Source organism: Trachurus japonicus, chromosome 6 (assembly GCF_045865225.1).
Source record: "Trachurus japonicus isolate A0001 chromosome 6, Traja_1.0".
NCBI lineage: Eukaryota > Metazoa > Chordata > Actinopteri > Carangiformes > Carangidae > Trachurus > Trachurus japonicus.
In genome coordinates this window covers 21,678,959-21,703,352 of record NC_140912.1, presented here as the reverse complement: position 1 = coordinate 21,703,352, position 24,394 = coordinate 21,678,959, and the positions used below count along the sequence as shown (strand labels likewise).

Here is a 24,394-nt window from a genome sequence, read left to right as displayed (position 1 = left end):
TTCATTGACCATTCAGACGTTTTAGAGCAAAAGACAAACAGGTTGCATCTTATGCTATTTTGATTAATGCCTCAACAAAAGGCTTGTTGTCCATCCATGAACAGTTTTCATTGCTTAATCATTATTTAGAGTCAAGAACAAAATCAAGGTACCTGTTTTCTGGAGTATATTTCCATGGGCATTCATTTTGCACTGATTTAAAACCTCAAAACCCTATGTTTTGGTTTCGGCCCATAGAAACCAATGGTGCACCACGTCAGCTCTTTGTCTTGATCTCCCTCATCTGGCTCTTCCTCATCTGAACTTTTACACTCTCCTACAGGGTCATCATTTTACCATGGACTGTTATCCTCTGATAAATCAATTTCTGAATCCCCCTCAACTATTTAAGAATACAAGAATTTACTCAGCCTCTGTCAATGAGCTGTTCCCAAAGAAATGTGACGGAAACACAAGTACAGAGTCCCGATGTCCACTACAGTGTACATTAGTAAAATTTGCTTTTTTTCATATGAAAAGTAAACAATTCAGTTCTGAAAATTGACTTCAGTGTTGCTGAGATGTTTATTTATAATAAACAATCAACATATAGGACTCAAAATACTTAAAATTGTAAATATCATGCTCACTTGTACTCTTTCCCATAAAATGTGCTTGTTGCGATGTCGGCCATTTTTAAAAGAGATGCACAGAAAGTTTGGAAGGTCACACCCCCCCACACAAGATATCATTGGAAAGGGCCAGTTGTCCTCTGTAGTGAACAACAGGACTTAATAAGGTGACATGTTTAGTATGAGAGAAATGGGTTTGAATATGATGTGCACTACAGTGTACAAAAATGCATTGCCGGGTCTCAGGAGGATATATATATATATATATATATATATATATATATATATATTACACTAAAGGTTAACCATGACACCTCTGATGACTGTGGCTGAGGCTCCCTCTGCTGGCCGCCATGAAACAATGCCGTGATATAAGACTTTCTACAAGAGGTGAATCACCTTTACAATAAAGTGGGAGGCTGTAGTTTCTGCTGCTGTTAAAATATGTATGATATTATGATATACTTTTTCCTTCCACCTCACAATTATGTGCTACTTTGTGTTGGTCTATCACATAAAATCAAAGAAAGGGGGAATCAGCAAGCACTCTCTCAGGTCAATCTATAATGGGTGCATGGCTCAAATAAGCATAGAAGAAACCAAAGGGCCAGCACTCTCAAAATGTCCTTTAGGTATCTTTAATAGAACAGGTGGCGAGGTACAAACGTTTCAACAGTAACAGTCTTCTTTAGTGTACTCGCCACCTGCTCCATTAAAGCTACCTAAAGGTCATTTTGTGAGTGCTGGCCCTTCAATTTCTTCTGTCACATAAAACCTACCATTACAATAGATGTAAGTTTGTGGTTGTAATGTGTCGAAAAAGTTCAAGGGGCATGAATACTTTTGCAAGGCACTGTATGTGAGGTAATGATTTATTCAATCAGTTTACACAAGCCATGCTCATTGTTATAACACCCTGTTTGTTAACACTTGGTCACTTCCTCTAATGCTGCGTTCACATGGAGTCCGGCAAACGGCAGACGGTTAACGGCAAATGCCGCTGGACGGAACGGTAAAAACAAACAAACTGTCAACATACTCGTACTCACATGTCACGTTTGGTTGAGGATACTGTCGCGGCAGACGGCAAAAGTTAAAATATTTGAACTTGGGACGGCATTGCGGTTCGCCGTCCACAGTATTTTTTGCCGTGCTCCCCTAAGTTTTACCGTCGTTCTCTCGTCCACTAACCCAACATGGAGTTCGGCATGCCGTCTGCTGTCCATGTGAACGCAGCATAATGATGACTGAGCTAAATTTATTTTATTTTTTATCGATAAGATTGCTACCATTAGCAGCAGCATTTATTCCCCATCCTCTGCCCTCCCTATCTGTCCTACCTGGCAGTCCATTCTGAGCTACATTTGGCATATTTCTTTGCAAGACTTAGTTAAGATAATTACCTCTACTAAGTCATCCTCCAACGTCTGCTGAAGGCTGGCATTCAGCTGTCATATCAGATTGGGTCGGGTCTGGGATCCAACTGTGGTTCGATTGGATTGGATTTGAATTATCAGGGCCCTTGATACCTCTCTTCCATGGTTTTTATTTTTCCCTGGTAAGAGTTCTGACCAATAAGAGAACAGATGGTTAGCGCATGGCATTTGTTTACAGCTTTGGACCGCTTGGAAATGTTACCATGTGAACACAAAATACCCCCCAAAAGGAACACAACAGGTTTAGTTGCTGAAACGGAACAAAGCAAACGAACCACAGGTGTGAATTAGGGATGTCCCGATCACATTTTTTTGCCCCCGAGTCCGAGTCCGAGTCATTTGATTTTGAGTATCTGCCGATAGCTACCGAGTCCCGATCCGATACTTTGGCAATGCAGTAAAGTTTTTAATGTAGATCAACTGTATCATCCCACTATTTTTCTGTTCTTTGTGCTCTACTAGGGATGTAACAATATCACAATCTCACTCTACCTCAATAACAAGCCCATGACATTGTATTGTAAACTCTCAATGTATATTAGCACAGTAGCTCCACAGTATAATATTAATGCCGTTATCCATAAGTCAACAAGAACATTTGGTCAAAAATAAAATAGCTTATCATGTCTTTCTCAATCACCAGCCTCTCTCCCCTGATCCCACCCTCTCCTGCCTGTCTGCCCCCCCCCCCCCCTCACCTCGCTCCTTCTCCCTCCCTCCCTCACCCAGCTCACCTTGCTCCTTCTCCCTCTCTAACTTTAAATAAATACCTGGTTCTGTAGGCCTATCTGCCATCACGCAACACAATGGTAGTTTTTTTTTCAACAGTATGAGAAGTTTAACAATGTCCGCGACATCTGCGCGGTCGGTCCGTGTGTCGGTCTCACGTGCGTTACGTCGGACTCGCTCTCAGTAGAAGCTGCAGTGACTGTTGTTGCTACTAACGTCCGATTCCGATCGAGTCTGAAACCACGTGATCGACCGTGATCACGTGATCGGATCGGGACATCCCTAGTGTGAATACACCCTTTTCCACATTCCACATTCCACATTCCAAACAGGAAGTGCCTTTATGGTGTGTTCCAGTCACCTTGGAAGTCGGAGGTTGTAGCTGGGAATTACGTCACACCCGAGTTGATGGTATTCCAATAAACAAGTCGGAAAACTGTTGTTTTTGTTAGCTGTTGTTAGCTGTTATTAGCAATACCAGTTGAAAACAACGCATAGAACGGTATTTAAACCATACTGTACCATGTCCACAGATAGGCTAAACGTTGGACAGTGCTACATGTACCGCTTATTTAATTTCACAAAAACAAAACAGACATAAATATATTACAAGAGCTTTCACTGCTGTTGATGTATGGCGCAGCCATTCTGGATGACGATTTTATGATGTTGTGGTCAAGTTGGGGTTGGTGAGGTCCATGTTCGTACCACTTTCCGAGTCGGATTTCCGACTTCAGGGTGCGTTCCAGGTGAAATTTCAGAGTGGGAACTCCGACTTCCCAGTACAACTGGAATGCACCATTAGCTCTGAAGTAACGAGAGTCATAAAGTGGGGTATAAGAAGGAACTGCAAACTCTGTTCTTGGGGCACTACTCAGAACTGCTACCTGCCATGTAGTTCTGTGTTCTGTCCCCTTCTCTATGGAGAATGGAGAATAAACTTGGGTGCATGCTACCTCTCCCGTCTTGTTCTTTGACTCTCCACCGGCAGAACCAAAATTTCCACGACAGCTCCAGTATACATTTCTCTCTGTTTGTAAAGCAATTCTACTTAATATGCTGATTTGATATTGTGACAGTGGTTAGGCTGTGGTCTAAAAAAGGAAGTGACTTTATTTTCTTCATCACTTCTTTCACAAGTTTGATGCACTTGCACAGAGCATGTTCACACATAACGGTCTGCCTGTGGCGCCATGGCAAATTTCTCGCCATGCAACATCAGTTCACTCTAAGTCCACCATGCAGTGTCTTAACATGTTTACATTTTATTTACATGATAACAGTCCACTCCTCACCAATGAAATCGTACTAGTTTTAAAGATGAATTCTTATTCATGATTCATGCTGGTATGCTTAAAGTCAATGTTGTTCTGATGGCATAATATTTTTAATATATAATTAAGCATACATTCATTTTGGTGGTTTATGCACCAAATTACTGCATTTTTCTTCAGAAAAAAGTGTATTGTATTGTAATAACTGATGCAATATGTAACAATAGCTAAGTTTATTACATATTGTGTTCAAGAATTTTATGACAAAATGTGAGGTAGAGACAGGTGGACACCATACTGTCACATGAAAGAAAACAACAGAATCACATTCAAAAATAAAAGTTTATTTGAATAGCACATTTTTACAAGCAGTTTTTAAGGGATTTTACACAGCATCATAACAACATCCTCTGACATCTGACCCTCACATTGACTGAGGAAAACTCCCCCAAAAAACCTTTTAACAGGGAAAAAACACAGGAGAAACCTCAGGGTTTGTTTGTTTGTTTGTGATATGTGATAAATGGGGATTACTAAAATCAAATCAAGCAAATCAAGTACTTCTTCTTCCAACCTGTCCCATGTGTGGAAAAAAGGGAAATTCTTAAAGCTATTAATCCAAGAAAACCACCTGGACCAGACAATCTGGACCCTTATCTATTAAAGTAACATCTGGTTACATGGAGCCCTCTCCTCTCCTCTCAGCACAATTTGAACTGTCATTATCTGTTGCACTTTGTAGTTTGGTTTATTTGGTTCATTTGGTTCATTTGGTTCATTTCGGGCATGTCAATTAGTCATCATCATCACACATCATCTCAATCCAATTAATACAATACACATGACCGAAAGGGAAAGCGGGAGAAGCAAAAGCTTATCTAGTCCCGCCCCCAATACTCACATATTCATTTTTTCTGCATGTTACATTTTTGACATAACATTCTTCCAGTATTTTCAAAATTTTACAATTTGACATAACATTTTTTTTTTTTAACATGAAATTTCTCACTTTTTTCTTTTTTCAACATTTGACATTTTGACATAATGTGTTGCAGCGTTAGGCAGTATGTAGAGTTGAAGAAATTGAAGTCCAGCTCTAGATAGAGCATAAGGATTACGTGTGTGTCTGCACATGTGTCCAAAATTTTTTTTTTTTTCCGTCATGAGCGAACAACAGTCTCTTCTTATTGCCAGGCATGTCACAAAAGTCACAAAGTCACAAGATGGTCCAATTGACAGAGAGCAAAGTCTGGTGTGGTCCAATTGACAGAGAGCAGAAGTCCAGTGTACTGATTATTTGTTGGGATGGTGGGATGATGTGGGAGCCCTTTTCGTGCCAATTCTTCTTTTTACTCATTCTCTGCGGTTTTCGTCGCCATTTCTCTCGATTTCCTCCTGAGTTTTGGCTATGTCAGCTCGCATCAGTGACACATACTCTCGGATTGCAGAGTTTGGCTTTTATCTGTTTTATCTTTGTAGCACCAACTGCACCCTCTTTGTTACAGTTTTTTTTTGTTTTTTTTGTTTTGGATTTCTTAAGCACGATTTTGAAACGATGGCCCGTTTTTTCAAAACACTACACACAATTAGCAGAACACCTCAGATCTTTTGCAAAATAACTCAGTTCAGTTTGAACCAGTTACACACACAACTTACAGTTTTGTTTGATTGCATGAGCACTAAAAGTATTACACAATTATCATAACTTTACACTCAAAGAGCAAAACATCGGCCCAGATTTGCACCACTAGAAGCACGATGTCTGTCTCACACTTTTTGCAAAACAATACTCACAGTGATTTTCAAAACATTAAACATTAATCATTTCTCTGTACTGGATCAGGCCACAGGACTTCATCCTGAACTGGCTTACAATATATGTGCCCTCGCATCATTGGACACAAGTGTTATCAATTTTGAGTTGTTGTGTTCAACCGGTGACACCCGTGCTTTACTTCTGTTTGACTTTTGCCACCTGTGCTCAGCATTTTGCAACACAGGTGCATCACAATGAAAATGTGTTGGTAAGATGTGTCTAAACAGGTGAAAAGTGCTGATGGTTTTGCCAAAAGAGTGACGGATTCAATCAGTGGGTTCAGGCAACTGAGAATTTGGTTCAGACAACAGGGTTTAGTGTTTTAGCAATTGAGAAAAACTGTAACAAGAAGAATAACAGTGTACAAAAAATGCCGAAACCTGGAATATCTCTGGTGCCAATGTGAGATCTCTCTCTACTCGACCAAAGCTCTGACCTTATATATGTTTCTAACTCCAAACACTCCACCTTCTCCAAACTAAGGAATGCAACTAATCAACAAAGACAACTTTGATCTGGATCATTTACTTTCTGGCATTTAAAGGGATAGTTCAACATTTTGGCAAATTGGCCCATTGCCATAATCGCTATAGTAATAGCAGTAGGTTCGTTACCTTTAATTGTCGGTGTAAGCTATTTTTAGAACGGCGGAGCGAAGCGGCAGGCTGCTCAGGGCTATGCTATGGACGCTAAGGGAATTTCTTGGTTTCCCTCATCAAACTCATCAAATACACAACCCAACAACTCAAAAATGCTGTTGTGGACAAGTTGTGAGCTGCACATTCACCACGCTATGAGATAATAATAATAACGGAACGTTACGAGACGGAGCTGTTTTAGACGTAAATTCATGCAAAACCGCTGATGCGCGTTGCGTTCAGGGACAGTTTTTCAGCAAGCAGACTCTGTATTTACCCTGTATTTACCTCGAAAAAGGCTCAGTTTCGTAACGTTCCATTATTATCTCATAGCGTGGTGAATGTGCAGGTCACAACTTGTCCATGAGAGCGTTTTGGAGTTTTGGGATTTTGTATTTGATGAGTTTGATGAGGGAAACCAAGAAATTCCCTTAGCGTCCATAGCATAGCCCTGAGCAGCCTGCCGCTTCGCTCCGCCGTTCTAAAAATAGCTTACACCGACAAATAAAGTTAACGAACCTACTGCTATGACTATAGCGATTATGGCAATGGGCCAATTTGCCAAAATGTTGAACTATCCCTTTAACCTCTTGACCAAATCGATAACTTTTGGGCTACCATAGGTCAATGGAAGAAGATGCCCTTGACCTAAGGTTTCAGCCTTTAGGCTAAACAAAACCGTAATCAACTTTCCAACAGACCAAATTGCTTCCACCACCATCTACAGTTTTTCTTGGCATGGTGTTGTTGGAGAGTTTCAGTCTCTGGGCCCAGGCTCAGGTAACCTTCATTCAGGCCATGGAGGAGGCCTGGGACCAAATTGATGCTGAAGCTGTGCATGGATTTGACATTCAAGACTTCACACGTTGTCTTGCCAATGAGGATATCACCTGTGATGCTGGGGGAATTCTCCATCTGAGATACAGTTTTTTTTTTTTTGATTGTGTTTATGGGTGTGGCAATTTGACTGTCAGTGCTTTGGCATTGCAAGGAAGTGACATCATGATTGACTTCTGTGTCTAATGTATACAAGTGTGTATAATGTTTTGCAAATCACTGTAGTGTATTATTTTGCAAATCGTGTGAGGCTGACATTGTGCTTATAGTGGTGCAAATCTGAGCCGATGTTTTGCTCCTCGAGTGTAAGGTTTTGATAATTGTATAATAGTACTTTTTATGTTAGTGTTTATGCAATCAAAAAAAAAAAACTGTAGCACTTCACTTCCCCTAATTACTCTATATAAGGTAGAGACAGGTGGACACCTCTACAGTGGTAGACTGTCACTTCACCCTGTTGAGAATCCTGTTTTTTCTTCTTCTACTGTTTTATTAGTGCGGACCAACGATCGTGATAAACAGTTTTCATCCAGGATGCAGAGCTTCACTGTGTTCTTCCTTTTTACACTCATCTTCACCGTGCACGCAGATGTGTCAGAAGGGGATTTTTTTCAGGTCAGTGTTTTGTTTGTCAACATTTAAAAACACATGATAAGTGGTAAACTGCAAATGTTCATATCGTCTGTTTCTTCTTTAAGCCCGAGTGTAAGAAGTTCTTCTACAAAGGAGCAAAGCCGCAGGTGATGGGCGACGGCAAAAAGGATAAACACATCTGCCAGACATTTGAAAACAAGTAAGACACAACTCTTTTAACTCGGTCAAATCTGAATTACAGTTAAATTTGAAAGTGTCTCAGTTACAGTTAATCTTTGCACTAACAGGCCCTACTTTGCCACGCTGTACCACACTGCCAACCGGATTCCTGTCTACTCTGCTTATATATATGAGAAGAATGATGGTACATGTAACTGGGAAGAAAAATGGTTTATTGAGCCTAAGGTACGACACCCATGCACAAATACACAATTTGAAATGTAAAATATTGAAAATCAACCAATCATTTTCAGTAAATGAGATTATTGATAAAATGTGATAACACAGAAACTGAATCTGAGATTTGTCTGATGTGAATCTTCCACCTTGTAGCTGGTGAAGAAGAACTGGGACAAGGACATGGAGTGGGAGGGAGATTTGAAGAAGAAGCATCCTAATGTCTTTATGGGAGCTGAACAGGCGATAGATTTGGACTACACTGATCTTAAGGATTACAACCGTGGTCACCTTAATCCTAATCAACACCATGCAGGTAAGGAAGACTGGAGCTGAATGTTGCTGTTACTCTGTTTCTGTACATTATTGCAAAAGTTCAACATTTTGGCAAATTGGCCCATTGCCATAATCGCTATAGCTAGTCATAGCAGTAGGTTCATTACCTTTAATTGTAGGTGTAAGCTATTTTCAGTACGGCGGAGCGCAGCAGCTGGCTGCTCAGAGCTACGCTATGGAGGCTAACGGAATTTCTTGGTTTCCCTCATTAAACTCATCAAATTCAACATCCCAAAACTCCACAGCGCTTTTGTAGACAAGTTGTGACCTGCACATTCACCACGCTATGAGATAATGACGGAACGATACGAAACGGAGCCGTTTTCGAGGTAAATACAGGGTAAATACGGAGACTGCTTGCTGAAAAACTGTCCCTGAACGCAACGCGCATCAGCGGTTTTGTATGAATTTACCTCTAAAACGGCTCAGTTTCGTATCGTTCCGTCATTATCTCATAGCGTGGTGGTTGTGCAGGTCACAACTTGTCTACAAAAGCGCTGTGGAGTTTTGGGATGTTGAATTTGATGAGTTTAATGAGGGAAACCAAGAAATTCCGTTAGCCTCCATAGCGTAGCTCTGAGCAGCCTGCTGCTGCGCTCCGCCGTACTGAAAATAGCTTACACCTACAATTAAAGGTAATGAACCTACTGCTATGACTATAGCGATTATGGCAATGGGCCAATTTGCCAAAATGTTGAACTATCCCTTTAACAATTATATTATTAATTGAAGGTCTTCTGTTTTCTTATTTTTGTTTCATTTTAGAGTATTGATTGACAACAAGACATACTGGTATTTGTGGTTTTAAAGCCCCACTGTGTAACTTCTCTTGTTGTCTATTCACAAAAATCAGTTATTTCAATCAAAAGTATGTGTTTCATTAGTTAGTAATTTCCCCCATCAACAAACTGAAGTGTTCTGGTAAGCTTTGAACTTGCCATTTTATATATACAGTACATAGTATAGGTATGCTCAATGCTGGCTGCCATGTTGTGCCGCCATCTTTTACTTTCAGTGGCAGCGTGACCACAGAAACACCAAATCACAGAGAGAGACACAGGAGCGGTCCGTTCTGGGAGAAACAATCAAGGTGGCAACTGTTTGAAAACCATCACCGCAGTGTAGTGTGAAAAAGGATGGAGGGTCACACTGATGCTGCATTCATGTGGAATCAGGCAGACGGCAGTCGGCAAACAAACCGGATGTCATTTTAGTCTGCGAGAGAGGGCCGGTAAAACGTAGGTGAGGTAAACAATGTCTGATGAAGGGCAGGTGCTGGGAATATCACATTTATAAAATTCTGGGAGCAGTTTCTGGTGTGCGGACTCTATTTTTCATCTCTAACAATATGACATCGCGCTGACAACATGTTGTCTTGTGTGTATCGTTTTGCCTCAGGCTGAAGGACTGCTTGTTTGTTGATCCCGTTACGTGCAGCGGCCTGCCTGCCTGATTCCACCTGAATGCAGCATATGATTGAGTTGGTTTTCATATACAACCTCACCACTAGATTAGACTAGAGAAATTCCTACACAGTTTACCTTTAAGAGGAAGGAGAGACAGACAGAGAGTTCTTTAGACCTCAGGACTATCCACAATGCATTCTGATGAATAACAATGAAAACAACCACAACAAACAGAATGTTTTAATTTACTGTATCTCTTTGTTACTGTTTTACAGATCCTAGTTGCAGGGCCACCTATACCCTGACCAACATGGTTCCACAGAACATCAGACTGAACGGTGGTTCCTGGAACGCCTATGAGGAAAAACTCAAGAACATTTTTAATGGCTGCAAAACAGCCTATGTTCTGGTCGGTGGGATTCCCTCTAAAGATAATTGGGTTAAAAATAAGAATAAACAGAAACGTGTCAACATTCCTGACTACTTGTGGCACGCCTACTGCTGCCTGGACAACAACGGTAAGCCGTATAAGAGCGGTGCTGCAGCTGTGAGGAATGAAAACACCAAGGTGGTGGAGTGTTCCCTTGACAGCCTAAAAAAATTCTTTACCAAAGCCAAATCAAGAATTCATCAGCCTTTTTCAAATAACTGCCCTGCACCGATCAGCATTGGTAAAGGAGATTGTGCAAGTGTTGTCCGCTAAAGGAAATGAAAAATGTATTTCCCCAGCTTTAATCCTGTATCTTCTTCATCAGAAATCTTAAATATGTTTAGTATTTTTTACATCAAAATCATGTGTTTCCTCTTCCTGTAAAAACAGAGCCTGAGTTAGCATAACTTTAGCGTAATTAACTGTAATTATTACTGTACTGCTTTCAATTTTATATTGTCTTTATCATATTAATCATTCTTGCTCTCATTACAAACATCCGCCATATTGTTAAATCTAGTGTGTTCTTTTAAGACATGTATTTTTCTGTTGTTTATCACTGTATTGATTTCTTTATTTCTGAAGCTTTGCCAATGAGCATTCTCAATCTCAGTGTGTTTTCCAAGGATTTAAATCAATAAAAGATGATGATGATGATGAAGATGATTACAGAGTATTTTTTCCATGTACACAATGGTCCACTTTGGCGGTGTTTAACATTATTCATATTCTCAGTGATGATCATGATGATGATCACCTGTAGTATAAGCAACAACACTGTGTAAACCTCCTACCCATGATGACATGACAGAAAGTTGATGTGTTATTGTAGGCTACAAATATATTTATATATTACACCAAAAGTTTTCTACATCTACATCTACAATGTTTATGAAGTTTAGTTCATTTGTTACGTTGATGCTGAACTCATCCGTTACCATGACAACCTCTGATGACTGAGGCAGGCCCTCTGCTGGCCGCCATGAAACAGTGCTGTGATGTAAGACTTTTTACAAGAGGTGAATCAACTTTATTGTAAGGGTGAAGTTTCTGCTGCTGTTGAATTTCTGTGATTCTATTTTTCTACACTAAACACACATAAGTTTATCATGTTATTTACTTTTCCTTCAGGTTTTAGGAGTTTTGGCGTAACATCCTTATTTTTATGACTTAGTGGAATATTTTCAAGGATCTTCAGGATTTCATCTTTCCTCCGAAACATCTGCTGAGAGCTGGACACGTATACAGTCGATGCGATCACATGATGTTTAATACATTGTACAGAAAAGTCTTCAAAAAGGTGGAGGAATTTAATTTTTCTTCAAGGTAAGTGAACCTCAGCATAAAATATAATTATCAATCTTTCATTTCTATCATGAAGAAATCAATCGGATGAATGAATCTAAACGTGTCCGTCAGAAGGGCATCTTGCTGTGGAGGGGGATCTTCTTCTTCAGGGCCAGGGTGGAGTTGACCTGCTGGGCCGTCAGCAGGTTGTGCCACTGGGCCGCGGGTTGGACAACATGTCGGCCCAGTGCCTCAGCTGGTTCCCAGAGGCGTCGCAGCCCATCTTCGCCCCTCCTCCGAGCCCCTCCAACCTCTTTTATTCTACTCCCTGTTAAAAGGGTTTTCTATGGAGTTTTTCCTCAGTCGATGTGAGGGTCTAAGGGCAGAGGATGTTGTTATGATGCCATGTAAAGCCCTTTGAGACAAACTGTTTGTAAAAAATGGGCTATACTAATAAAATTCCCTTGCCTTGCCTTGCCCTTATCATCAATACAATACAGAGTTGAAGGAGAGACCCCTTAAATGTGTTTCCTTTAATTGATTTGGACTTAATTTATATGTAATATGATTTGGTTCAGTTATTGTTTTATGAGTGCATGTTGTGTCTTTAGTGAATATTATTTTCCAGAGACACTAGAGAGACATGGCCAGGCACCAACACCTTAAGCGAGAAGGAAAAGCCACCTTAGGGGGGCGACCACACTGAGAGGGCTCCCGGCCCACGACTAGGGAGCGCTGCCACAGAGGCAACCCCGACCCAGGCAGACAGGAGGCCCCACACCAAGGTACGGAGCCCTCTAGCCACCCGGGACAGAGCCATCCACCGGACAGCACCCCCATTGGTAGACCAAAGCAACTCCCAGTGTGGCAGGCCCCCAGCAGGAAACACTGGAGATAAAAACTAACAGACTAAGACCATTAAGACAGTAAAAGCTAAAAACTAAAACACTAAGATAAGATAGAAACTATAAGATATGATAAAAGGTATGAAAAATAGAGGAAATAAAATAGAATGAAATAAAATGAATATATAAAATCAGGTGAAATCATATAGAACAAAAACTAAATACAAAGACTGATTAAAAGGAATAAAGAAATAAAATAAATCATATAAAAGCCTGATTAAAAAGGTGGGTCTTGAGCCTCTTTTTAAAAACGTCAACAGTCTCTGCGGCCCTGAGGTTCTCCAGCAGGCTGGTCCACAATCGGGGGCCATAATAACTGAATGCCGCCTCCCCGTGTGTTTTGGATCTAACTTGGCTGAAATGCCAGCACCGGAGGACCTCAGGGTCCGCGAGGGTTGATATGGTAAAAGTAAGTCAGATAAATAAAAGGGCCCAAGACCATTAAGATATTTAAAAACTAGTAAAAGTAAGTAAGTAGTAGCTATAGCTGATTCAGTTTGTATTTTTGTACAGTGTTTTTGATCATGTATTCATTTATCGCATCTTGCTGTTAGCCACTCGACTAACTTAGTCTAACTGGCTAAATGAAAAAAAGCACTGTCAGTTTATAAAGAGGGCAACCAGCTCTACTGAGTTTTGTTCAGTCCCACACGTTCACCTCACTATATACAAAACTGACTATACAGTACTATAGAGGGAATCGCCTTAATGTTTTCAAATATGTCCAGGTATAAAACCAGCACGTAATTTTAATGAGAACAACAGTGTTGGACGAGAGTTTAGCTATAGGAGGAGTCTGGGGACAGTTGCAACAAGGGACAGTTGCAAAAAGTGCACAGTTAGACCCTCTGGCCACCAAGAATAGAGAAGACATATTCAGCATCTGCTGGTACTTGTACTGAGACAAAGTTGTTTTAGAGGTATGAAAGTAGCTTTTTTCATGAGCTGTATTTTTGTCATACTGTCCTGACCTTTTGTATGAATTAATCCAAACCTACCTTCACTGTCCTCTTTAGCATGTTGTCATTCTGTCTAGCTAGCACATGATGTTTTGTCATGGCTGACGGGGCGGGGGACAAAAATAGCCACATATATTTTCCTATTTGATGTCATATACTGAATAAATCATCCAAAAGTAGAGTACATGTTTAATATAGGTTTATTTTTGTATTGTCCCATTGTTCTTGTCTCACACTAAACTGGAGTTTTAATATCACCAGTAACTTCTACTCATTGACTCAAGGCCTATCTACGCAAAACAAAACTCACTGTTCTCTGATATACTAAATAACTAAATAATACTAGTATTGTTGTAAGACAATGCATATTTTAGGAATACTACGCTTATTGAGACAAAACTCAAAAGTCAAACAGTGAAATTGTTTTTAATATGTTGCAACTGTTCCTGAACCATGTTGCAAATGTTTTTAATATGTTGTAACTATCCCTGATCGATGTTGTAACTGACCTCAGGTTTGGGGTCAGTTGCAACGTCTGAATTCTTCCATTTAAATTAATATTGCGATTGATATGTCATATGTAACCATCTTTAAATGGCATGGCTAATTAGCAGAAACATATATGTTTAATCTACACATGTATGTTGTTTACGTTTTTGAGAAGTGTAAAGATAACTTCGTTTTTTGTTTCATGTTGTTTTATAATGTTTTTATGTTTTCTTATGGTACTTATAATTGTTGGACCCCAGGAAGAATAGCTGTGGTCTTGCTGCAGCTAATGGGAATCTTAATAAACTAAACCAAACTAAATCTATCAAAGTTTGGTGAGTGTAGTCCAAATAGTCTCTGAGAAACTGAGAAAAATGTGAAGTGTTGCAACTGTCCCATGCAACTCTTAAAGTCTATAAAACTAATTATTGAACAAACATTACTATTGTGGGTGAGTGTGTGACAAAAATGTTCAATTATCTTAATGTGGGAGTTCACGCGTGCATTCTTTAAAAAAAAAAAAACGCATGAATGTTACATGTAGTCACTATGATTACCGGAATGCAGCAGTCATAGTGTGTGTGTGTGTGTGTGTGTGTATTATTTATATATATTATTTCAGTAACCCTTATCATCATAAGAGTTACATGACACTGTCACAGTCATGAATGTGTCATAAACATTATGTCAATGACATAACGTTGTTATGAAGTGTCATTCACTTTACCCTAACCCTACAAACCCGAATGACATAGCAATGTAACCCGATGTATGAATGCCTTATGAAGTTGTCATGGATGTATTAAACGGTCTTATGAATGAGTTATGCACTAACCCCTCAAGTAAAGTCTTACCTGCTCATTGCTATAATGCATTGTGGCCTTTATAATTTATGTGTCACAAAGTTTAAAGTTCATTCTGAGTTTGTTTTTGTCCTGGCTGCAGGAAGTTGAGCATGACGCTGCTAACCACCATGATGTGCTGTTTCTTTATCGCACCAACCACAACCTGTTTGTGTATTGCTTTGTCACTTCCTCTAATTCCTGTATATAAGGTAGAGACAGGTGGACACTTTCAAACAGTGGTAGATTGTCTCATCACCCTGTTGAGAATCCTGTTTTTTCTTCTCCTACTGTTTTATTGGTGCCGACCAACGATCCTGATTCACAGTTTTCATCCAGGATGCAGATCTTCACTGTGTTCTTCCTTCTTCCACTCATCCTCAACGTCCACGCAGATGTTGTGAAAAATTTTCAGGTTTGTGTTTTCTTTGTCAACGTTTAAAATGTACAGTTAGATAAGTGGTAAACTGTAAGTGTTCATATTGTCTGTTTCTTCTTTAAGGACAAACCATGTAATCAGTACTTCTACAAAGGAAAGGAGCCACAGGTCCAGTCCTCCACCAGCGACGTCCACATCTGCCAGACATTTCAGAACACGTAAGAAACAACTCAGTCAAATCTGTATTAAAGTTCAATTTAAAAGTGTCTCTCATTTAAAGGGATAGTTCACCCAAAAATGAAATTTCACTCATTATTTACTCACCCTCATGTCGACTAAGGGCTGGGAGAAGTTTCAGAGTCCTCCGTGGCTTCTCTGAGTTACAGGGGGTCCGTCTTGTATTGCGCCCCAATTGTCCCGAAAAAAATTAAATAAGTCTATATTTCAAGCTTGTTTTGTAGCAGAAGCTTCTCGAAGCTCCTCTTCGTCAAATTTGGACGAACTGGGAAGATGAGCTTCGAGAAGCTTACGCTACAAACAAGCTTGAAATATAGACTTATTTAATTTTTTTCGGGACAATTTCATTTTTTGAGGTTTCAATACAAGACAGTCATTACATACGAGCAGCATGGAGGTATTTGGATGTTTTTTGGTGTGTTTTTTTGTGACGAAGACCGCTGGTGTCCATTTGCAACCGTTTTATGGACACTGCTACGCCGAGACCCCCTGTAACTCAGAGAAGCCACGGAGGACTCTGAAACTTCTCCCAGCCCTTAGTCGACTGGAGGGTGAGTAAATAATGAGTGAAATTTCATTTTTGGGTGAACTATCCCTTTAATCTTTTCACAAACAGGCCCTACTTTGCCACGCTGTACGACACTGCCAACCGGATTCCTGTCTACTCTGCTTATTTACATGAGAGGACTCCTGGTACATGTAACTGGGAAGGTCGATGGTTTATTGAGCCTAAGGTACGTCATCCATGCACAAATGTGAAATAATGAAAATCAACCAATCATTATCAGTAAGTAAGATTATCGATTGAAAAAAAATTGTCCCAAACTGAATCTGAGATTTATCTGATGTGAAACTTCCACCTTGTAGCTGGTAAATCAGAACTGGGAAAAGGACATGATGTGGGAGGGAGATCTGGAGCACTTACATCCTGGCGTCCAGCTGGGAGATAGACAGGCGCTAGATGCAGACTACATTGGTGTTGCCAATTACAACCGTGGTCACCTCAATCCCAATCAACACCATGCAGGTAAGGAAAGCTGGAGCTGGATGTTTTAATCTGTTTACATTATTGCAAATTTGTGTATTTAACATTTATTATGAAATGAAGGTCTTGTGTTTTCTTCTTTGTCTGTGTTTAATTTACTACTGATTCATAACAAGACAGATATTTGTGGTTTTAAAGCCCCACTGTGTAACTTCTCTTGTTGTCTATACATAGAAATCTATTATTTCATTCAACAGTATGTGATTCATTAGTAATTACCTCAATCAACTAGCCTAGAAATCTAGACACACCCTAGCGGCAGCAAAAATATTTGCTCCGTAGGTGGGTCTAGAGGGTGCATGACGTCTGTCCGACTACCCATTTCTCCGACCACCCATTTCTCCGACTCCGACCATACATTTCTTTATTTTTGCGTCCATCAGTCCGACCTCCCACTTCTCCGACTTAAGTAGCCCTAACCCTTAACCTTACCCTAAACCTAACCTCAACACTGTAGAATGGGTAGTCGGAGAAATGAGCCGTCGGACTTGTGGGCAGTCGGACTGACGTATGCTCCCCGGGTCTAGAAACGAGCCATAGGAACTTTTTGAGTCTCGAACACCGTTTGTGTTCACCAATCACAGCGCTCTATCTGTTTAGAGAGTCGTTGGGCGGGCTTAACGCGATGACGACATACATTTTAATTGGCTTGTCAGGCTAACGTCATCCTGCTCTTTGCTCTGATTAGTCGTAGCGCTCCCCTATTGCGTGCAGAGGCCGTTTGAAAGACAGCCTTCATCCCGCCCCCTGGATTGAGCCGAGGTCTACCGGTCGTTGCCAGACTTAATGATATAGTCTGGCTTGTCAGGCTACCAATCAACAAATTGAAGCTTTGAATTTGCTTTGGATTCGGGCGCACTGACTTCAGCCGAGCTAGTGCTACGCCGAGCTAGCCCGCTAACTTCCACTTTAGCTCTTTCCAAACGTAATCGGACTGAATGGATCAAATTCTAGTAGAGAAACGAATCGTTTCGCGGGGGTTGTGGCACTCAAAAAAAACTATCCCCCGTTTTATAGCCGCTTCTTTTCCCATAAATGCTAAGTCGTTGAATGGTGACCCTGGAAGTATCGGTGAGCATTAGCACCACCTACTGTGTTGGAGTATGAACCAGAATCGTCATGTGCTGTTGCTGATCCAAATGTTTCTTTTGCTTTAGAAAAAAGCTCCCAAATAATGAGGAGAAACTTCGGACAGCAAAACAATTCGGGATCAAAGCATTATTTGTGTACTTCCTAATACGTATTCGGGTTTGGGTACACCCCTACTCGTCACATCCACAAGACCAAGACGTCTTCTTATCTAATTCACTGTGTCTCTTTGTTGTTTTACAGATCCTGGCTGCAGGGCCACCTACACCCTGACCAACATCGCTCCACAGAACATAGGACTGAACGGTGGTCCCTGGGAGACCTACGAGAATAATGTCCATAATGCTTTGCAAACCTGCCAAACAGCCTACGTTCTGGTCGGCGCGATTCCCTCTCCAAATCATTGGATTGGACAGAACAACCAAAACCGTGTCAACATCCCTGCCTACTTCTGGCACACCTACTGCTGCGTGCAAGCCGACGGTAACTTCAGGATCGGTGCTGCAGCTGTGAGGAACGAAGTTATGGATGTGCAGACGTGCTCCTTTGACAGCCTCAAGAAGTTCTTCAAAAAAGCCAAAGCAAGAATCCATCTGCCTTTTTTAGATAACTGCACTGCAAAAGGTAAAACGACAACCGATGTTAGTGATGGAGACTGTACAACCGTTGTCCCATCTTAAGTGTTTTTTTTTTTACATCAAAATCATGCTTTTCCTCTTCCTGATGTTCCCACACCACAGAGCCTGAGTTAGCATAACTTTAGCCTGAGGCTCAAACTCAAACTTATGATCTCAGTCCACAAATGTTTTCATCAGGATGCACCTACAGTACCCACAATCCACCTGGGTGGTGCCTATCCTACATCCAACCTGATGTCAATCAATATCCATGAGGTCCCCCCCTCACATTAGCTTCTCGCCCCACATTATTGGGATAAAGGATTTCAGGTCGACCTCCTTAATTGAAAAGTGAATTAACTGTAATTGTTGTTTAGAAATAAGAAGATAATTGTTTCTATCATATTAATCATCATTGTAAATATTTGCTCATCTGCCAATATTGTTAAATCTAGTGTGTTCTTTATGTTGTTTATCACTGGATAGATTTCTGTATTTCTGAACCTTTGCTGATGAGCATTCTCAAAGATATAAATCAATGAATGATGATGATGATGATGATGATTACAGAGTATTTTTTCCATGTAGTTGTAGTTTGCAAGCTTTAACATTCATCATACGTTCAGTTGACTCCATGATGGGTCCTGTAACCATGCTTCAGTCTGTCTCATTTGCCTTAATAATAAAGTTTTATGTGCAAAGCAAATCAAGAGATGTGAAAAGTCTTTGATGACTGGATCCAAAAGATTCTTCTTCCAAAGTGGAGGAGGTCATGATGACCGGAGCGGGAGACTTTCAAAATTAACTTAACCAACAAAAAAAAGTCTGACTCAGTTGTTGTGACTATCACCTCATTAATGCATAAACATGTGACATTCGAGCAAATGATGAAACAGCAGCAGGTGATAACAGTGCTAGGTCCACTTCTCTTCAGTCTGCACATGCAACTCCCAGAGCCAGACTGACATCACCTGAATACAGGCACTTCCTGTCACCCTCTGACCTGGAAAGAGTTATTCATGCATTCATATCATAGAGACCTTGTTTAGTCCTTTAGTCATTCACTGTATTACTACACACACCAGCGACAGTTAAGCTGGTTCTGCCAGTTTTATCTTCACCCTGATGCGATAACCAAATGTATATTCTGTGAACCTAACGGCCTTCATCAGGGTCATCAAGACACTCATTGAACACATCACTTGTGTAAGTAGATAAAAAAAAAAAAAACACACAGCCAATCATATTCATCCACATAGATACCAGTGAGCTGAACACCTGTGGAGATGGGTTTGACAATGTGGTCATGTGGTTTTGGACCAATAGAAAGTGAGGGGAGATATGGATGATGCCGTACATGGTGGTGAGCTGAGGAGCTGCATCAGGAGGTGGATTCAAAAGTAACCGTTTAAATTATCATACATGGAGAAAGGAATACATCAAACACAGCAGGGAAATGGGCACCGCACTACACACACTCTGTCCAGAGAAATAGGGAACAATAGCAAGATAGTGAAACACATTTGTTAATAGAGGAGGGAGGGACACTATAAAAAGTCATAAATAGAAAAATCTTCATTCATGCCATGAGGAAATAAACTTTTTAAATCAAAAACCCAGAATACTTCCCTTTGTTTCTTTATAGAATTAAGATTCCCTCTTCTATGATTAGGTTTAATGGCTTGTATAGAAGGAAAGAAGGTAGGATGTTTCATATCTCTAAAGTGTCTCACAATAGGGTTGGTAATATCAACCCTTTTGTGAGACACTTGGTAGCACTCCTGAGATGCGCTCTTTTAAGGAACGCAAAGTTTCTCCTACAAACACATTTTTCCACATGGACATTTGTTTACATGCACAACATTTCTGGTTTTGCGATTGCCTTAAAGTGAATTATTTTGCCTTTAGTGGGACGATTGATATGTTTCATATTTTTAGTGTATTGGCAATTAATGCAGGTACCACACTTACTGTAAAGTTGGTTATTTGAGTATTTCTGATCAGTTTGTTTGTACAGTGAGTTTCTTGACCCTGATGAAGGCCATGAACTGAAACGTGGTGTCGGTCAAATAAAGTCGTGCTTTTTACTCTCACCTTCTCTATTCCCAGAGCTGCAGAGTAGACGGTTCATAGAAAATAAATGTTTATTGCACCAGGTTGAAGATAAAACTGGCACAACTAACTGTCACAGGTGTGTGTAGTAATAAAGTAAAGGAAGGACTGAACCAGGTCTCTACTGGGGAGACACTGACCACAAACTGCAGATCCACAGTCCAGCTCCAGTCTCTTTGTCACAGTCTCTCTCTTCTTGGTTCACGTTTGTCAGTGAAGTCAGCTGTGCCATGTATTCTTTATTGTTTGTATCATTAATCTCCATGTATGATAATTTAAACGGTTACTTTTGAATCCTCCTCCTGATGCAGCTCCTCAGCTCACCACCATGTACGGCATCATCCACATCTCCCCTCACTTTCTTTTCAATTTCTATTGGTCCAAACCACATGACCACATTGTCAAACCCGTCTCCACAGGTGTTCAGCTCACTGGCATGTATGTGGATGAATATGATTGGCTATGTGTTTTTTCTTTTTCTTTTTACCTGATCTGTTAATGTTTAATTCTGTTTTGCATGAGCCCATCCCTGATAACTACCTATACCTATATGTATGTACTGTATCTATACCTGTATAACACAGTGGACAGACACAGTCTGAGGCTGACGCACCAGACTGAAGTCAACCTGAGCGTGAACGGGACCAGCCTCCAGTCCGGCTTACAGTAATTCAGCTTTAAAGGTTTGTTTAACTTTAGTGTGTGTGTGTGTGTGTGTGTGTGTGTGTGTGTGTGTTCATACTTATACTCAATCAATGCATTTATTGTGTTGGACTGTTGCTATAACAGGAAGTTGAGCATGAAGCTGCTGACCACCACCACCATGTGCTTTTTCTTGCAGCCTCTGACCATATAAGTGCATGTTGGTTAACACTTTGTCACTTCCTCTAATTACTGTTTATGGGATAGAAACAGGTGGACACCTCTATACAGTGGTAGATTTCACTTTCTTTTTTTTTTGAGAATCCTGTTTTTTCTTCTTCTACTGTTTTATTGGTGCAGACCAGTTTTCATCCAGGATGCAGAGCTTCACTGTGTGCTTCCTTCTTCCACTCATCTTCACCGTGCACGCAGAACTTGTGCAAAATTTTCAGGTTTGTGTTTTGTTTGTCAGTGTTTAAAAACACATGATAAGTGGTAAACTGTAAATGTTCATATTGTCTGTTTCTTCTTTAAGAGCACATGTAAGGAGTTCTTCTACAAAGAAAAGGAGCCACAGGTGCAGGCCTCCACCGGCGACGTCCACATCTGCCAAACATTTGAAAACAAGTAAGACACAACTTTTTTTGAACTCAGTCAAATCTGAATTAAAGTTAAATTTGAAAGTGTCTCAGTTAATCTTTGCACAAACAGGGCCTACTTTGCCACACGGTACGACACAGCCAACCGTCTTCCTGTCTACTCTGCTTACATATTTGAGAGCAATGCCGGTGCATGTAACTGGGAAGGTCACTGGTTTATTGAGCCTCAGGTACGTCACACATGCACAAATACACAATTTGAAATGTAACCAACTGATCATTTTCAGTAAATGAGATTATTGATTAAAAAATGTGTCCCAATAACACAGAAACTGAATCTGAGATTTGTCTGATGTGAATCCTCCACAGCTGGTAGATCAGAACTGGAATAAATTAAAGAGCATGATGACGGCTGGAGATTTGGAGCACACAGAGGAGTACCAAAAGACTACACAAAAAGGAATGGGAGATAAACAGGCGCTAGATACAGACTACACTGGTCTTAACAATCACAACCGTGGTCACCTTAATCCCAATCAACACCATTCAGGTAAGGAAGGCTGGAGCTGGATGCTACTGTTCATCTCTGTGTGTACATTTTTGTGTATTTAACATTTTTTTATGAATTGATGGTGTTTTTTTTCTTCGTGTGTTATTTAGAGTATTGATTCATAACAGGACATTCTGGTATTTGGGGTATTAAAACCCCACTATGTAACTTCTCTTGTTGTCTATTCACAAAAATCTCGCTGGAGCGATGGTCGGAAGACGGCAGTCAGCAAACACCACTGTAATTCCTACACAATGCCCCTTTAAGAATACAAAAACCATCTCAGTGTAGTTTTCCATCTCCTCTCTGAGCCTCTCTTCTGATCAGCAGACCTCAGGACTACCCACAATGCATTCAGATGAATAACAATAAAAATAACCACAACAAACAGGATGAACCAATGAGCACTGGACACTCGTAGACTCTCAGGACTCATCACATCTAATTTACTGTGTCTCTTTGTTACTGTTTTACAGATCCTGACTGCAGGGCCACCTACACCCTGACCAACATGGTTCCACAGAACACAGAACTGAACCGTGGTTCCTGGAACGCCTATGAGACAGACCTCAATAAGATTATTGGAGGCTGCAAAACAGCTTATGTTCTGGTCGGTGGGATTCCCTCTAAAGATAAGTGGGTTAACGACCAAAACCGTGTCAACATCCCTGACTACTTGTGGCACGCCTACTGCTGCGTGGAAAACGACGGTAACCTCAAGACCGGTGCTGCAGCTGTGAAGAATGAAAATACTGACGTGGTGACGTGCTCCCTTGACAGCCTCAAAAAGTTCTTTACAAAGGTCAAATCAAGAATCCATCTTCCTTTTTTAGATAACTGCACTGCAAAAGATAAAAAGACAACCCATGTTGGTAATGGAGACTGTGAAAGCATTGTCCCCAAACCAAAACCAAAATGAAACATGTTTCAATCCTGTATCGTCTTCATCAAAAATCTTAATATCTTTAGTATTTTGACATCAAAATTTTGTTTTTCCTCCTCCTGTAAAATGATCTTCCCACACCACAGAGCCTAAGTTAGCATAACTTTAGCTCGAGCCTCAAACTCAAACTTACAATCCCCTGGGTGAGGTTCCTCCCTTACATTGGCTTCTTGCTCCACATAATTGGAAAAAAGGATTTCAGGTTACTCTCATTACAAACATCTGCTCATCTGCCAATATTGTTAAATCTAGTGTGTTCTTCTAAAAAAAAAATGTATTTTTCTGTTGTTTATCACTGTATTGATTTCTGTATTTCTGAAGCTTTGCCAATGAGCATTCTCAATCTCAGTGTGTTTTCCAAGGATTCAAATCAATAAAAGATGATGATGATGATTATTATTATTATTTTTTGAGTATTTTTTCCATGTACATGATGGTCCAGTTTGGCAGCTTTAACATTATTCATGTTATCAGTGATCTGTGTTCTGTACCTATGCTTCAGTCAGGGCTGTCTCATTGTGTTAAAGGGATAGTTCAACATTTTGGCAAATTGGCCCATTGCCATAATCCCTATAGTCATAGTAGTATGTTCGTTACCTTTAATTGTCAGTGTAAGCTATTTTTAGAACGGTGGAGCGGAGCAGCAGGCTGCTCAGGGCTATGCTACTGTATGGAGGCTAAAGGAATTTCTTGGTTTCCCTCATCAAACTCATCAAATACAAAATCCCAAAACTCCAAAACACTTTCGTGGACAAGTTGTGACCTGCACAATCACCACACTATGAGATAATAATGGAACATTACAAAATGGAGCCGTTTTCGAGGTAAATACAGGGTAAATAAGAGTCTGCTTGCTGAAAAACTGTCCCTGAACGCAACGCGCATCAGCTGTTTTGCATGAATTTACCTCTAAAACAACTCTGTCTCGTAACGTTCCGTTATTATCTCATAGCGTGGTGAATGTGCAGCTCACAACTTGTCCACAGCTGCGTTTAGGAGTTGTTGGATTGTGTATTTGATGAGTTTGATGAAGGAAACCAAGAAATTCCCTCAGCCTCCATAGCATAGTGCTAAACAGCCTGCTGCTCTGCTCCGCCATTCTAAAAATAGCTTACACCGACAATTAAAGGTAACACACCTACTGTACTGCTATGACTATAGGGATTATGGCAATGGGCCAATTTGCCAACATGTTG

General features: G+C 40.5%; 1 protein-coding gene across 1 annotated transcript; it reads left to right on the top strand.

The window, feature by feature from the left end:
- Positions 1-15,234: 15,234 nt before the first annotated feature.
- On the top strand, positions 15,235-23,174 carry LOC146986138 (endonuclease domain-containing 1 protein-like). Its single transcript, XM_085780458.1, has 5 exons — positions 15,235-15,400; positions 15,488-15,582; positions 16,218-16,335; positions 16,469-16,628; positions 22,732-23,174. The coding sequence occupies exons 1-5, from the start codon at positions 15,326-15,328 to the stop codon at positions 23,172-23,174; spliced, it is 891 nt and encodes a 296-aa protein (XP_085636584.1). The 5' UTR covers positions 15,235-15,325.
- The last annotated feature ends 1,220 nt before the right edge of the window (positions 23,175-24,394 follow it).

Bases quoted from the DNA above. Each gene is read 5' to 3' on its own strand.
- LOC146986138 (XM_085780458.1), top strand. From the start codon at position 15,326: ATGCAGATCTTCACTGTGTTCTTCCTTCTTCCACTCATCCTCAACGTC. The intron at 15,401-15,487 runs GTTTGTGTTTTC...TTCTTCTTTAAG, and splicing joins ATGTTGTGAAAAATTTTCAG to GACAAACCATGTAATCAGTA. The intron at 16,629-22,731 runs GTAAGGAAAGCT...ACTGTTTTACAG, and splicing joins TCCCAATCAACACCATGCAG to ATCCTGACTGCAGGGCCACC.